At 31.9% G+C, this 16,518-nt stretch overlaps 1 protein-coding gene across 1 annotated transcript in view; it reads right to left on the bottom strand.

Annotated features, from left to right (window-relative positions):
• LOC129906663 (bcl-2-related ovarian killer protein homolog A-like) overlaps positions 1 to 16,060 on the bottom strand; it is a 53,833-nt gene extending 37,773 nt beyond the window's left edge. The window contains exons 1-2 of the mRNA XM_055982522.1: positions 15,684 to 16,060; positions 7,791 to 7,931 (exon numbers count right to left, since the gene is read on the bottom strand). Of these exons, the coding sequence (XP_055838497.1) occupies positions 7,791 to 7,931; positions 15,684 to 15,722 (180 nt within the window). The 5' untranslated portion in view covers positions 15,723 to 16,060. The remainder of the gene's footprint in view (positions 1 to 7,790; positions 7,932 to 15,683) is intronic.
• Between the last annotated feature and the right edge of the window lie 458 nt (positions 16,061 to 16,518).

Here is a 16,518-nt window from a genome sequence, read left to right as displayed (position 1 = left end):
ACAATTACATAAAACAAAATTACTCTCATTATGTTCTTTCACTCCAGAAAAAGGAGTAAAAATTTAGAGTACTCCTTAATAGAGTGAAAGAAAACGACATTAGCGTACAATACTGATCACTTCATAAGATTTGATCAAGCAAAATCCATTTCAACGGAAAGGTTTTATGTGCCTAGATTGGTTCGTGAGGCAATTTAAATTAAAAAGTGCAACAATTTCAACAGAGACCAAAGTTTTAATTTATCCGGAGCATGGGATCCACTTATCAACGAACTAAAAAAGAAAAAACAACAACAGAAAAGCAAAAATCAAAACAATGTACCATCTGATGTGATTAGCTTTGCTTGCACAGAAGCTTACTCACAACAACAACAATTAATGCAGTCCCAACAAGAACCATCATCTGAACTGCAAGCACCAACAACATCAACACAAAATACCAACCGGTACAATCTGCGTGCAAGAAAAGAAAATAAAAAAGCTTAAAAAAAAAAAAAAAAAAAAACAAACAACAACAACATCCACCCACAAACCATCAGTCATCTCGTGACCACGATAAGTGCAACCTTATCGAAACGTCGGTCGAGCCGTGTCATATTTTATATGATTAAAAGTTTAATTGCCGCGGTAAGTCCGAAAAATACTTAATTATAATGTGTATAAACCGCGAATATGAAAGTTTAAAATTGAAAATTGTTTCTTCAGATAGGTAAACGATTAAAAAAAATAATAATAATAATCATAACAAATTCCAAAGGGATTTATTCCTTTATTTGTTCTTCTTCGTAAATCAATTGTTAATGATGGTGGCTAATATCTTGAGTTTTACTAATCGGATTGTCAGCGTTGATGTTTTCAGACTTAGGAAAATTAACAGAGAATTATTTTGTATTCAAAACGTAAAAAAAATTGAATAGTAAATTTAAAATGTCGCTTTTTGTAACCCACGTTAACTTTGAATGCCGCGAAAAAAACTTGTCAAACATTGGAATCTGGAAACAGTAATCATACTTATGTCGTTTTTTGGGAGTGAAGAATTCACTCCTTTTTGAATTTTGGATTTTGAAATCACTCCTTTTGGAAGTGATTAAATGGCTAGGAATGACACTTTTTGAATTTTGGAAAACGACATTATAAAATTACAAACTCAAATTTAGTCTAAATATACCTATTTGCATTGGATCTTTATACTTTTTTCACTTAGGTGCAATTTTTTTTACTCTGCATTACAATTAAAGTCCCCATTAAAAATTAGTAATCTGTCAAATTGCATACAAATTTTAAAATTTCCATTATTAAATGGCGACCTTAAATTTATTGAGTGTGAGTAAATAGGGCCTTAAAGTTATAAAATTTAAATATACCGAGTAAAGCTCGGTCACCCAGGTACTAAAACTTTAAATCCAATCTATAAATCTATATTATAGCTTGTTTTAACTTTAGGAACAAAATTATTGAATACAGTACTGAATGATGGAAATCAAAAATTGAAACAAATATTTATTTTATGCCTTTATTGATTTCTTTATCAAAAACGTAAAAAAAAAAACATTATAAAATACAGATAATTTTTTAGTATAACAATGAGTACAAATGGTAACCGATATTTTTTAATATATTTGAAATTAAATAAAGAGCAGTGGAAACTGCAACAAAAACAGTCAGCCAGCCAAGGAAGGAAAAGTGTCCAACATCGGGTCTAATGTGTTGTTGAAGCCCAAGCCATCCACCATTATCAGATAGCCAAAAAGATATATCGTCCTCAATGATTTCTGACATGCCGTTGACCAAACACTGGAGATAGTCATAATGCCCTTGTCGAACACAATCAATAGCAAATCCACCACAGACCGCAAATATTGAAATTATTTTACCCCAAGTAATGCTGGTACGAAATAGTTCTTTGGCTACTAAATTTAAGAGCATAGGTGCAGTATCACTGTCTTCAAGCTCCCCAAATGGTGTTCGGGATAGTTGTCTTGATACATTTGTGTACACTCTTGGATGCATTCGCTCGAGCTCTTCCCCCATCTGCAATGAAAAAATCTTATAATGTAAAAAATCTTGTAATGGTATTGAATAAACAACAACCTGTGTGTGTTACCACCAAATTGTATTCTAACCTTGAACAGGTTTTTCAATTATCAAGTTTACTTGAACCCATGGTATTGGGACTTGGGATTGGCTTTCTACGCTTTTGTTGTTCATTCGGTGTGTGAGCTAGTAAAAAGCTAGGCGGTTCAACTAAACTTCATAAATTGGAAGACTTGTTCCAAGGGGAAACTTGAAGACCTTATTCTTCAGCACTGGCAAGGTAAAAACAAACTGTGAACTGTATGACCATGCTGTATGCTGTTATCTGGCAGCGCGATGTTTGTTGATGACGAAGAATTATTTCTCCAAAATATATTGGTATAAAATTATTTTAGAAAGGTGCATTCTATTAAACTTATGAACGCAATACAAATAATGTAATATCATTAATTACATTTCCAACGAGAGCATGTTTTCATGAATTTTTTGTGACAACAACGTTAAAATCTATTTATTAAAACCCATGCTACATTAAAATAATGACACTCGAGAAATTGTATGCTAAATGTTCTTGAAGAAATATTAAAAACAAAATACAGCGACGGCAGCAATTATTTCACATAACTTGTTGGTAGGAGGATCATATGAAACCGAAAAATCAAAATTCATTCCTTAAAAAACTGCTTTTCCAGAGTAAAGGTGACAGGTTTTTTTTTAATTTAAATTTTTCACTATTTTGTAACACTTTTAAGGAAAAAGCGCGGTTTTTTTCTGTAATAAAAATTATTAAAAATTATTTGGGACAACGACTTTAAAACATGAGTTTTGGGAAAAAGCATCAAACTTCGTCAATTTTGCTCCAATCCATCTTGACACAATTTTCTTGAATTATTGCGTCGTCATGGTGTAAGAAAAGAAGGTAATATCATAAGCAGAAAGTCTGGTTTCAGAAATTCTCAAACTGCTTTAAATGTCATACTGACTCTGTCTGTCATTAAGAATAAGAGGAAGAAGTTGCATTGTTGTTTTGTTTTTTTTTTTTTTTTTGTGTCCTGTCATTTTTTTTTGGTGAGTTGTAGTATGAATTGAAGAAAAATGTAAAATAAATATTTGCTTTAATTTTTGTTTGTTTCTTACTTGCATTTTTCTTGCAAAAACAACTATTTTATATTTTTATATGCACATGTTAAAATAATTCATACATACATTACGTTTGTTAGGACAAACTTGTCATTTAATTTTTTTTTAGTAACCCCAAAAAATAACTATCATTTGATATTTTTGTATTTAATAGTAGGCTATTGATTATGTAGTTTAGAAAGGAACTAAGACGTTCACGGGTTTTTATTGCAGGAATTGTTCAATGGGTTATAAGAGAAGATAAAACCGCGGAGTGCTATTAAATGAGAGGGTGGAAACTGAAGATAGGGGTGCAAAAGCCCTTTTTTTGGTTTTTTCAATATACCTCGTAAACCAAGCAAAATTTTGATATATTGCACATAAAACTTTTTGTAGAGAATTAAATTTCCTATTGGAATAATGTTTTTTAAAAATTGAAAAAAAAAAAATTTCCATACCAAAATAGTCGAAACAGTCATAAAAAATATATCAAAAAAATCAATTTTTTGAGTTTTTTTGCTTGTTTACTTGTACATTTTTTTGGGTTGAGATAGACATAAACGTTGCTCCAAACAAAAAAAGAAGATTAAATTTCCTTCAAAATGCTGTACTCACTATATTTTTTCATTGAAAATTAACCGAAGTATGGCTATTTTAATCTATCTTTTTTTCGCATTTTTAGTTTTACTCAAGTAAAATAGAAACATTTGAGGGGAAAGTACGATAACTTAAGCACCAAGAACTGATAATAAGATTTTGTAGAGGGGTTAAATACAATTATTGTTTACTATGGGAGGGGGGGTCAATGTCCCCCCGTTTTGGCGGGAGGGGCAATTTTCTAAAAAAAAAACTTAAAATAAAAAAAAAATTATTAAAAAACAACGGCAACACTTACAGTTTTGATTGATACTTTTTTCAAAAGCTAGAACTATAAACTTAATATTACTTGAGTAAAACTAAAAATGCGAAAAAAAGATAGATTAAAATAGCCATACTTCGGTTAATTTTCAATGAAAAAATATAGTGAGTACAGCATTTTGAAGGAAATTTAATCTTCTTTTTTTGTTTGGAGCAACGTTTATGTCTATCTCAACCCAAAAAAATGTACAAGTAAACAAGCAAAAAAACTCAAAAAATTGATTTTTTTGATATATTTTTTATGACTGTTTCGACTATTTTGGTATGGAAATTTTTTTTTTCAATTTTTAAAAAACATTATTCCAATAGGAAATTTAATTCTCTACAAAAAGTTTTATGTGCAATATATCAAAATTTTGCTTGGTTTACGAGGTATATTGAAAAAACCAAAAAAGGGGCTTTTGCACCCCTATCTTCAGTTTCCACCCTCTCATTTAATAGCACTCCGCGGTTTTATCTTCTCTTATAACCCATTGAACGATTCCTGCAATAAAAACCCGTGAACGTCTTAGTTCCTTATTACCCTGTTTTTTTCGACATAATCAATAGCCTATAGTAAACAAACTCGAATCTAATATTGCCTTTGATCAAAACCTTGAAAAAATAAAAAAAGGGTATAAACGTATGGAAAACGTGAGCTATTTAGCTATCGTTCAAACGTGAACGTTTTGGCGTGTACGTTTAGACGATTTTCGTCTTCCGTGAAGCAAAAAATTTATAGCGAAAACGTGATCGTTCAAACGATAGACGTTTTCTATTTTACGTGAAGCAACTCTATCGTCCAAACGTTAACGTCTGACGATAATCGAGATACGGAATGACCCCCCAGTATTTTTCAAGAAATTTCCTTTGATAAAAAAACACATAATACTCGTTTTAAATATAATTGTGTTATTTTTTATTGACATTAAAGGCGTACAAATTTGGAACCAAGTTGTAAAATGGAAATTTTCTTTATTTTCTGATCGAATTAAATATTTAATTAAAGTAGTTCAGATTGTTTTCCTATATACTCTTATAGATACAATCAATAACTTAATTAAGAAATAAATTAGATAAATCGATTTTCATCAATTTTTTTGTTTTAATGTGTTCCAAACTTTTTGCGGTGGCGGTGGGTGTACGTATATTTCTCTGTAAAAATGCTGTAAAAATATCGTTTTGATAATGTATAACTTTTTTTAAATAAGAACGTAAGATATGAGTTTAAAGGTTTTCGCGGTTGTTAAGACATGACATTATTAGGGTTTTTCGGATTATCCGCGTTATATATATGTAAATATAAAGCTTGCAAGTTGGGAGCAAACCGTACTCACTGTATCCTTGTTGGTGTGAAGCGGCAATTGTATGGAACGTGACGAGTTTATTAAGGGGTCCCACGTACGAGAAAGCTTAAAACTGTCGTCCCGATTGAAATTTTGATGTCGTTTTATTTCAATCGCTTCACGAACCAGGCGCTGTATATAGTGAGGCTCTTTTGCTAGAACCTTAGCTTGATCGAAATGGATCCAGTGGTGTTCATCTGGATGATCGAGTATATGCTCACATATGGCAGACTTTTCCCTTTTTTTTTTGCTAACAGCGCTAATGTGCTCTTTCAGGCGTGTAGCAATACTCCTCTGAGTTTGTCCTACATATGAAGAACCGCAACTGCATGGTACTGCAAGGTACTGCATATACTCCGGGTGTTTCGAGGGGAAATTGATCTTTTGGTGATTTTAGGTAGCTTATCACCTTTTTGGGTGGTAAAAATATGGATTTTACACCATATCTCTTTAAGATTTTTCCCACTCTGTCGGTTACACCATTTACATAAGGCAGGAAAGCTTTTTTGTCGAGTTGGCACTCTTTCTTTTCCTGTGAAGAAGATGGCTTCCACGATCTTTGCTTTTTACTATAGCCATTCGCTTCTAGGACTTCGTCCAACAACAAAAGTTCTGTGCTGCGATGATCGCTGTCACAAATTCTTTGAGCACGTTGAAAAAGTGTGGAAACGACGGATCTCAAATTTGCTGGATGGTGGTTCCATACAATTGCCGCTTCACACCAACAAGGATACAGTGAGTACGGTTTGCTCCCAACTTGCAAGCCTGCAACAAAACACGGAACCTCCTACGCCCCGCTACAACTTGCGTAGCCAAAATCGCTAATAACATCTCGCTGGCAGTTTCCCGGTGACCACGCTCATTGTAATTTGAAGCGAAACGTTCGGGGTGAGTACAGTAGTGAACTCACTTTATATTTACATATATATAACGCGGATAATCCGAAAAACCCTAATAATGTCAGAACGTAAAATAATGAAATTTTTTGGAAAATGAAGGAACAAAAATTAGATAATTTTTATTAAAATTTGTATGTACTTGTACATAATTAAGTGACAATTTAGATTTCTAAACTCAATGCTCTTATTTATTTTGAAATAAAAACAGAAAACTGGACGCAAAAACGTTTTGTCGTTTTTGAGAAAAAAAAAAAATATTTTTTTTTTTCGAAGAAACCACTTAATAATAACATGGCTTGACGTTGGTAAATTTATTTATGAAACATGAACCTTTTTTTCTTTATTTTTTAAGAGTTTTATGAGGATAAAATAAAGTGACACAGTATTTTCTTGATCATGAATACTTTTTTCATTGATAACGCCTGAAAACTGACTTGTAAATTGTGACATTAACAACTGCCAAGCCATACAAACCTAACTATGCGCGCTGCACACATGGATTCGAATCCTATTCTTGTCGAATATGCTTGTGCACTCCAAAATAGAATTATGCGTTTCATTAACAGCCATACCTATTTTTTAAATATGCTACCGGCGTTAGTTTTTGAGTTACGAATGATTGCTTTGAGAGCGTTGGTGTACAGGCAATATTCAACCTCCTAGTTAACATGGATATAAAAGTGTGAAAATTATATTCTAAACAACCAAAAATCTCAACAGAATACGAGATTGGGTCAATAAGTCCCTGAAAAATAAACGGTAAATTCGGAAAAAAACTTTTAATTTCTCAACATACTCTTCTTTCAGCTCTATGTATTTAACCAGCGTGTTTCCACTATTTTTATTCCTTCCAAAAAATGTATTTGATCGAAGCTCTCAAAATTTTCACTTGTTTCTTGGATGACGTCATTATTGGACCCAAATCTCTTTGTGTAAAGCAATTTTTTCATATTTGGAAATAAGAGGTAATCGCAGGGGACTTAATCAGAAAAGTACGCAGGGTGAGGGGCAATTCATATCTCAATTCGTGTAATTTTGCGATTGGCACTGCGCACTTGTGCGACTTCGTTTTTCTTCAATCATGAGCAAACGCGGCAGCCACTTTGCGGATAGCTTTTTTACATCCTAATACTTATGTAAAATCGAAATTGAGGATCCATGCGATAAGCCCATAGATTTTATCCACCATTTCTGGTGTGCTGATATTAAACGGGCGTTCGGCATCATTTGTGATGGTGCAAAAAATAATGTTGAATCAACACACGAAATTCTGATTTTTTAATTTTGAGAAATTTTTTAATCCGTTTTAGTTGAATCGCTGTACCGATAAAACTATTTGACTGATCTATCTGAAAATTTTAGTGTACTTATTTGAAACATCGTCTATGACAACCTCATTTTTGGATTTGAAAAGATAATTTATGTGAATTTTCAGGGACTTATTGACCCGCGCTCGTTAATTTTTTATCCAAATATGAGACTAAAATTTTCTTACACAATTTAATGCTGGAAACACTTCATAGACCACTGTTGATGATGGTTCAAGTATAGATCGCAATCGTTGTGTTGCTTTCCTGTTCAGGACGCCCGCTCGTCGTAATCTTGCTCTTATGTATTGGCCACATAAACACTTTCCCTGTTAAAGAAAAACATAGTATAATATGTACTTAATCACAGTACAAAAATAAAAAAAAAATGCACGACTGCTTTTATAGTAAAAGTTTCTTTGAATATTTAAGTTTTTACAGCATTCATAAAACAAACATTTTGATACAATGTTAAAAATTGTTTTTCAAATAACAAAAATAAAAGTTGTTTTAACTCCAAACTAAGGCCCAATTTATTGACTCTTAAATTAAAAAGCGTCATTTAAAAAGGGAATTTTAAATTTAAAAACAAAATTCATTTATTCAGTCTCTTTTAAGCAATTTTTTAAAGATTGATATCATTAACTAATTGAGCATTATATTTAAAAGTCCTCTTAGATAAAAAGCCAAAATCGACCTTTTAAGAGGATGGTTTAAACAGAATTTCTATTTATTCATTCTTCATTAGTGTCAAATGTCATTTCTTTATTGTTTAACTAGTATTTTATTTGAAAAATTTCAAATGAGATATAGAACTATTAAAACAACAACACAATTATAAATAAGAGTCCAGACGAGAATTTTTTTGTAGGTACATACATAGGAATATGTACGTACATATTTATTCCATAAAAAAGTTATGCATATATCTATGGGTAGAGACAACACTTCATTTAAGAATTTTAATAGACATAAAATTCAAAGAAATGAATGCATTTCTTATCCATTTCGCAGAGCGTAGAAGAGCACATATACTAGATCTACTAGAGAATATCAGGGCTAAGATGCTGCGTAATCCTATTCATCTAAAAAAATTGCAATATTTTCAGTCTTTGGTTTCCACTGGCATATCGTAACATCGTCTGTGGGTTTGGGTTTTCGCCTGGCGATTTGGCTGAAAAATACTTACGGGCCATAGTTTTTATGTTATTATATTGTTTATCCTTCAAATCTTCAAATTTAAATATATTTGATTTGACAAAATCGTAGCTTTTGACAGTTTTATTTTTCAGAAAAATAAAAAATCCCTAGGATATTTTTAATGGAGTTTTAAATTTTAAGTTTCCATTAAAAGTAAAGACTTTAACTAAAGCAGTGATTTAAATAAATTGTTAATGATGTATACTTAAAGGCGTCAATAGTTTAACAACGCTGTTAACTAAAACGATCAATTCCAAAATTTAATGGAGGCTCAATAAATTGATTGAAATTCGATTTCTTCTAGTAGCCGCACAGTGGACCAGCTTTTTATTCGCGTATGCTTAACATCCAAAAATAGGTAAGGGAATATTAGAAGCATCAAAAACCGACAGATGTTTTAAAATCGGGAATTGGCATATACATGTAGTCAGTTTTTTTTTTATCAAAGAAACATTATTTATGAACATTTTAAGAGTTTTGGTAAAAATCTAAAAACCTAGTTAAAAAATTTTATTTTTTATTACATCCATTTTTTTTTTCAATATTGCAAAATTTGAAGACTTTCGCAAAGCTGGTTTTTTTCTCAGTTTTTTTACTTTTGAGTAACAATTTTTTTATTATTGTATCCTTAAAAATGCAAGTGATCTGTGGTCTTGTAGAACATACAAAGTAAAAATTCTAAAATTGATTTTCCATTCGGGGGAGTGGCATCGGCCCATTTTCTCTGTATTGTCATCAAATACAACAAAGCACTTCTGATTATTGCGAAATCTTGAAACTAGATAGAAAGGTAGAGCTGCTAGTTAGTACAGGGAAAACATTTAAGATTTTTTCCCCAGGGCAAGGGCGTGGTATTCGGCCATTTCTACTGAATTATTATCAAATACTATACTGCCCATAATTTCGTAAAGGCCCTAACTACATTTTTCTTACTTCTGACTTTCTGAGTTATAGAGGGAAACACTTAATCTTATAGGTATCGCAATTTGCATATAAAAATGAAAAAAATCAAAAGTACATTTTGAATTTTCTGACTTATTTGAAGACCTGTGGCTAGGCTAAAAAAAAAAATTAGAATAAAACAGAAACAATGCCCTAACTCCAAATATGCAAAAAAATCAAAATCGAAAATTTTGTAGTAAGGGCCTTTACGAGATTATGGGCAGTATACAGCACTGATAACCGTAGAATCTTGAAACTTAGTACAGGAGAAAAATTTGAAAATCTAAGATTTCCTCGCCAGAAGTGTGGTATCCAAACATTATCTGAATTATTATCAAAAATTATAGAACACTTTTGATCATTGAAACTGGTATAAGGGTAGAACTGGTAGTTAGTAAAGGGAAAATTTTTATAACTTGAGATTTTCTCCCCAGGGAGGGGAAGTGTTATCCGCAGTCTGCCCAAACAAATTTCAATCCTTACAGCTTGGTGCACTTATCTCAGTGCTTTTTGTGCCAGGCTAATTTCAAGACAGGAGAACTAAGCTCTGTTTTTTTTCTGAACAGTTGTTATTGTTTTGATAAAGATTACAAAAAATACAGATATTAAACACCACGTAAGTTTTCAATAATTTGTTAGAACGAAAATTTATTTCAGATACTTGCAGCCTCATTCGACCACATATTTCTTAACTGCGGAATGATACGTTTATTAGAACTCTGCCCGATTTAGACGAGAGTTTTCAAGAAATTTTTGGGTCATTCCGCTATAGACGATCTACGGCATCAAATTCTTAATTACAAACTTGTTCGTTTTAATTTTCCAAAAAAAAATATTGTTTTGCGCTGGGAAAGTCTATAATAAAAAGAGTAGGTGCGAACTCTTTGTAAATAAACTCCGAATGAGTATAAACGTTGCAACCCATGCACAGTGGGTCACCTCCCATACAAAGTGCGGTCAAAAATATAATGACCATTTTTTTTTTTAATGAAACACCTGTATTATCATTTTATATGATTTATTATTGCAAAAAAATGCATCAAGTCAGTTTTTTTTAAATTTTGGTTATTTTCAAGAAAAATAAAAAAAAGTACCTAAAAAAAATTTTTTTTTTGAAAATATAAAAAAAATGGTTAATGCCGGAAATGGACCTGCCTGTCAGTCCAGCACTTTACCCTTACCCTCTAGTTCAGTCTTTTATAAAAATAATAGTGCCAAAAATGAATTTTTTTAGTTTTACGTTGTAATTTTTTTTTTCTCCGTGTATCGTCATTTAAACTCGTATTACTCGAAAAGGGGAAAAAAGGGGAAAAAACGGCGCTATTATTTCGAAAGGTAGGACGGTATTCTTCATTTGAGAACTTAAATTGTAGAGGGCACTCGAAGGCAAACCAACTACATCTCTAATTTAATGAAAATTGAGCTAAATAAAAATGGTTAAAATTGCTTCGCTAACGAGCCCCATTACAATTAGCCTTAAGGCTTGGCCACACCGGAGGGTACGCGGTAGCGGTACGGGTAGCGGCAACGATATTTGTATTAAAAAAATTCCACACCCGAACGTTGATGTGTCAGTTTGGAATTTTTTCCATACAAATACCCGTACCGTTACCTGTACCTCTACCGCGTACCCTCCGGTGTGGCCAAGCCTTTATTGTTATTTAGCAATATAATTTATGTTTTTAGAAAATATTAACCTTCCCGTTTAATATCCATAACAATTTAATACTGTTCACAATTTTTAACACCCGCTATCACTATCGCAAGTTCACACCTTATAACTGCAGCGATTAAAAAACTGTACCTTTTTTTATATACCGACTTTGAATGGCTTTTAAGAAATTAAAAAAAGGGTAACCGTCAATTTTTTTTGGTTTTGGTTCGATGGGAGATTGTAGAACGTTTTTGAATCATTGGATTTTAAAAAATTGACATTTACTTTTTTTATTTTTGACCTATGGCGGGACCCACTGTGCCATGGTATAAAAAGACAAGGTATGATCATTAGAGCCGCCATCTTACAAAATGGGGTAATAAGGTTTTTACGTTTGGCATTTGGCACAGTCAAAAGCAACAACAATTTCCAAGACAAATTTGTTTACAACAACAATTTCAATGAGCAGCTGTCAAAACCTTAAGTAGCCATTTTTAAGTTTTGACAATTCTCGATACTGAGTTTTTTCTAATAATCATACCTTCTCTTTTTATACCATGGTTGCAACCGCGGTAATGGAATTGCCTTTTTCTTAACACCTAGTTTTATAACAAATCTGTCAACCCAACTGTTTAACAAACTAAGCAAAAATTCTTTAAAAAATCACTTTTTAAAATCTTATTTTCTCTAATTTTTCTCACAATCAAACAAACAAATGACAATTGACACTTTTTTTTACACACTTGCTCTACCCCAAAAGTAGGAGCAAAAAAACTTGAACTTTTCTGTGCCGAAGAACTTCATGAAACATAAAATGACAGATTGTAGAACAAGTTGGGGCGAGACTTTTTTCATAAAACACAAAAACTTGTACTTTACGAATCTTTTCTGTGCGGATCAGATTCATTAAACAGACCTAATATTAAAAAATGTTTTTTCAGTATTATGGTGTCAAAAACATCACAACTAAGAAATATGAATGGCAAAAATTTATTTTTCAAAATAAAAAAAGGCAAAACTAATGAGTTACTCTCTGTTACATGTAAGTAACATGCACTGCCTATGACGGCCAAAAAAAAGACGGACAACTGGGAAAATAATTTTTTATAGAATGTATGCTACTTCTTCTAAACCAAAAAACAAAAAACTTTTTGGATTATTTTACAAAAACAAAAATGTGAATTTCTGTCACTTTTTCGATAAAAAAAAATAAAAGTATGATATTTGAATAACTTTTTGTACTAATCCAGTAACTAGGCATTATTATCTTTCAATTAAGCCATTGAAACCTAAAAAAATTATTTAATTGAATATTCTTTACGAATTTTTAAATATATGTGCCCTTAGGCCCATTTGCTCATACTAGTCATAAATTCTAATCTTGGTGGAACATAGGTCGAACATACATATGTAGGTCGAATGTTTTACTTAGTTTATTCTAAGTTTCTAAAAAATATTTATCTTAAACCTAGCAACGATGCACTTTCATGCGAGAAATCGCTGAGAGCTTCAAATTAAAATGTCAAACGACACAAACGTCAGTGTATTTGAATTGGTTTTGAGAAATTAACCGGGAATAATTCAACAAATTTATTATTTTGGCAATTTTTATTGCAGAAAAAAGTGTTAATAGTGAAAGTGGCAATAAAAGCGTGTATAATTTAATAAAAAAAATTATTCATTTGACAGAATTTGTTTTGCAAATATTTTTGTTTGTCAAAAAATAATATGAGATATATAAAAAACAAAAAGTGAACAGTGTTTTAAAAATTTGTGTTGTAAATTTTACCATATGAAGATGGTTAATGCTAATAAATTTGAGTAAATTTATATTAAATTGACAATTTATTTTCTTTTCTACTACATACATTAATTTTTTAAGCCGCGTTCTTTTTTTTTTGGTCAATTAAATACTTTAAGTTGATCATAAAATCCTTAAGTTCTACTATTTCTTCCCCCTTAGTTATGTTAAACTTAGAAGAATTTATGACACAATTTGAAGTTCGTGCAAACCGCTTATAACTTAACGGTTTATGTTTCACATAAATATTTAAGACTCGTTTCAGCAAATGGCCCTAGGGCCATCAAATCTAGCCTAAAAATAATTATTATTTAAGGGGTAAAGTTTATTTAAAACCGAAATTGCAGTAAATAAACTTCTTTATTGCTCCTCTAGTAATTTCATAAAAGAAATATAATTAAATCGTTATAAGAAAATTATTATTTAAGTTTTTCTTTAAACAATGCAAAAAGTGACTTTCACTTTCATAATGATGGGCACATATGTTACATGAGAGTAACGCTGGGTCTAAAAGGGTTAAACTTTTAGGTAGCCATAAGCCGCGAGTGCAGATGTAAAAGAATTGAATCGCGATTCATTTCCATTTCATTTTTATTTGCTTTCGAGGTTTTTGTGTAAGACTCCCAGATTTTTCCTGGCAAAAAGCAGATGAAATCTTTTTTTGTAATTGGGCACGTTCAAACACCTATCGGGTAGGCAATAAGCTATCTGGGATACCCGTATCTGGAATATCTTTTCGAACGAAGAGGTATCCAGATAGCTTGGCCAAGCAGCTACTAAAAAAATATGTAAATATTGAGAAGAGGAAACTGTTTCTTTTGAGCAAATTACATTTTTTCGAGCTGAATAATCGCCCGAAAAATAATCAAAATAAAAAAGGCCAAATGTATATCAGTATACCTGAGGTATACCAGAAATTCTCGGATACCAAACGCCAACCGTAATAGAGGTGTTGGTATGTAGCGTTTTTTATGATTTATATAAAATTCGTTCTTTATAAAACGGAAAATTTCTTTTCTAAAAATGCCTCTTAATAGAAAAGTGTTTAGAATCAAAACTATCCTAACATAAAAATGGAGTTTTCCAAAAGTTCGAATGCGGGTAGCGGGGAAACCAAACAACTTAAAATTAAATCATCATGGATTTGCTTCCTTACAGTACATCCTGACAAAGTTTGAGCAGAATCTAAAATGAGGCAGCAATTCCGATTGAACGATTTCATACGGACTGACAAATTTTTCAGTAAACGATTCTTAAAAATTGTTGAAATCAAGAGCGGTGAAATTTTTTTTTTAACTTTCTTCTTTGACCTTTTAATAATGCAGTCCAATACTCGTTTTATAGATTAATTGACTTTCCCTGGATTCCGAAGTATAAATCTTAAGGCACTCCACTTTTTAATCTTTAGGACTTGAACAGCTTGTTAAATAGTTATTTAAATGTACTTCTTGCCCCTGATTTAGCCGCCCCTAATATTTGCCGCCTTGAGCAAATACCCAGCTTGCCCCGATCCGACAACTTCATGAAAGATGATCGACTGTCAAAGGCAGTTACGGAGTTTGTGGAAACAGAAGCAAACGACTTGAGGTTGGCTCGGCTATCGGAGAAGATGCGGATATCCGATGTAGATATCTCTGAGATAAGTCAATAAAGATAAGATTTATGGAATAACACATAGGGCAATAAATGGCCTCCAGGGTTTTGCATACAAATACGAACTCGTTTGCTGAAATTTTTAATTATGAATTTCGGTCTCGATATCGCGACAGTTATTTTTGCCGAAATTGGATGATTTTGACGGGGCAAACAGTTTAAAAACTGCATGCGACATTTCCAGGTCGTGTAAGAATTTGCCCCCTAGATCGTGTGATTTAAGATTTAACACTAGCCGCGTTCCTTTGGAAATATTTATCTACTGCTAAGTACTTAAACCTGCTTTGAACTACTTTTTCAATACAGCAAAAGTAATTCAAAGTAGTTTTAAGTACTTAGCAGTAGATAAATGTTCCCAAAGGACGCAGCTACTATTAGATTTGTTTCAATGAGGTTATATAACATAAGAGGTTAGGTTATGTCAACATGCCCACAGCCACCCGTGCATTAAGAGAGGAAATTCAACTCTGCATCATAGAAATTCAGACAATTTCAGTGACAATTGCGTATCTGTACTTCTGTAGGCAAAGCCGTGGAGAACATTTGATGTTATTAAAAATTCAAAAACAATTCTAATCATTTAGAATTTTGTAATCGTATTTTGCTGTTGAATGTCAGTTACGTTATATCCACCCATTAAATAACATTTTTCCATCCCTTCATTTCCTTATAAGACCATTAGCAGTTTTGTTAACGAAACGAATTTTTTATATTTTTGTTTGTACCGCATTATAATCAATGTTTTAATATATTGTCTTAGAATTTGTATATTTATGAATGCATGTTTTTTTTAACCTATTTATTTACTATTATATCTTAATTTATAATTACTTGGTTGATTATCTCCATTTTGTATTGGTAATAATTCATGCTGTTTTGGATTATTGATTTCCATTCCTCGAACTTATTTCTATTGTTCAGATCGGTCTGATCTTTAATGGCGACATTCGTTGTTTTTTTTTTTTAAGATCATGCACAGCTCAACATTTAATCTTATTATTGTTTATGTACCCTTAAATATGTTGAATATTAAAAACAAAACCTTAAGACCTGAAAAAAAAGCAAACGCGAAATGTACACAACACACTCTGATCACCGAAAAGAAAACGAGATCGAGAACTAGACATGCAACTTTCAAATGCAACATGCATGATGCAACTGCATACTGCAACGGGAACAAAGAGCTGCGTTTACACAGGACACAAGCATTTGTCAGATAAAAAATAAGACAAGAAATGGGTGCGTTCACGTACCGATCTTAGGGTATAGGGAAGTTCGAACATTTGTCCTTGTCTTCTCTTTCTATTTACAGTTACAATTTTGACGTTTTAAACTCGGCGAAAATCAAAACAAACCAGCAAAAACAAACCAACAAAACAAAAAAGCAAAAAATACAGCATAGAAATATATTTTAAATTCCGTAATTTTTTCGATTTTTAGACACTAAATTAAGTTATTAGTAGAACGTTACTACCAAAAAAACACCCTTGAAATCGATTTGTATGAGTTTTTTTTTACAAACAACAGTTCTTTAAAATTGCGCGCGTCCTTGAAAAAATTTGGTTTGTTTTGATCTTCACCCAGTTAAGGAGATATTTTTTTCTATTTTCTTTTGTTCTTTTGGTACTGACAGATGAGCGAAATTCCGAATATGTGCCTAAGTTCT

This window comes from Episyrphus balteatus, chromosome 1 (assembly GCF_945859705.1).
Source record: "Episyrphus balteatus chromosome 1, idEpiBalt1.1, whole genome shotgun sequence".
Classification (NCBI taxonomy): domain Eukaryota; kingdom Metazoa; phylum Arthropoda; class Insecta; order Diptera; family Syrphidae; genus Episyrphus; species Episyrphus balteatus.
The sequence above is the reverse complement of the archived record's forward strand: the minus strand, read 5'-3'. Positions and strand labels throughout refer to the sequence as shown.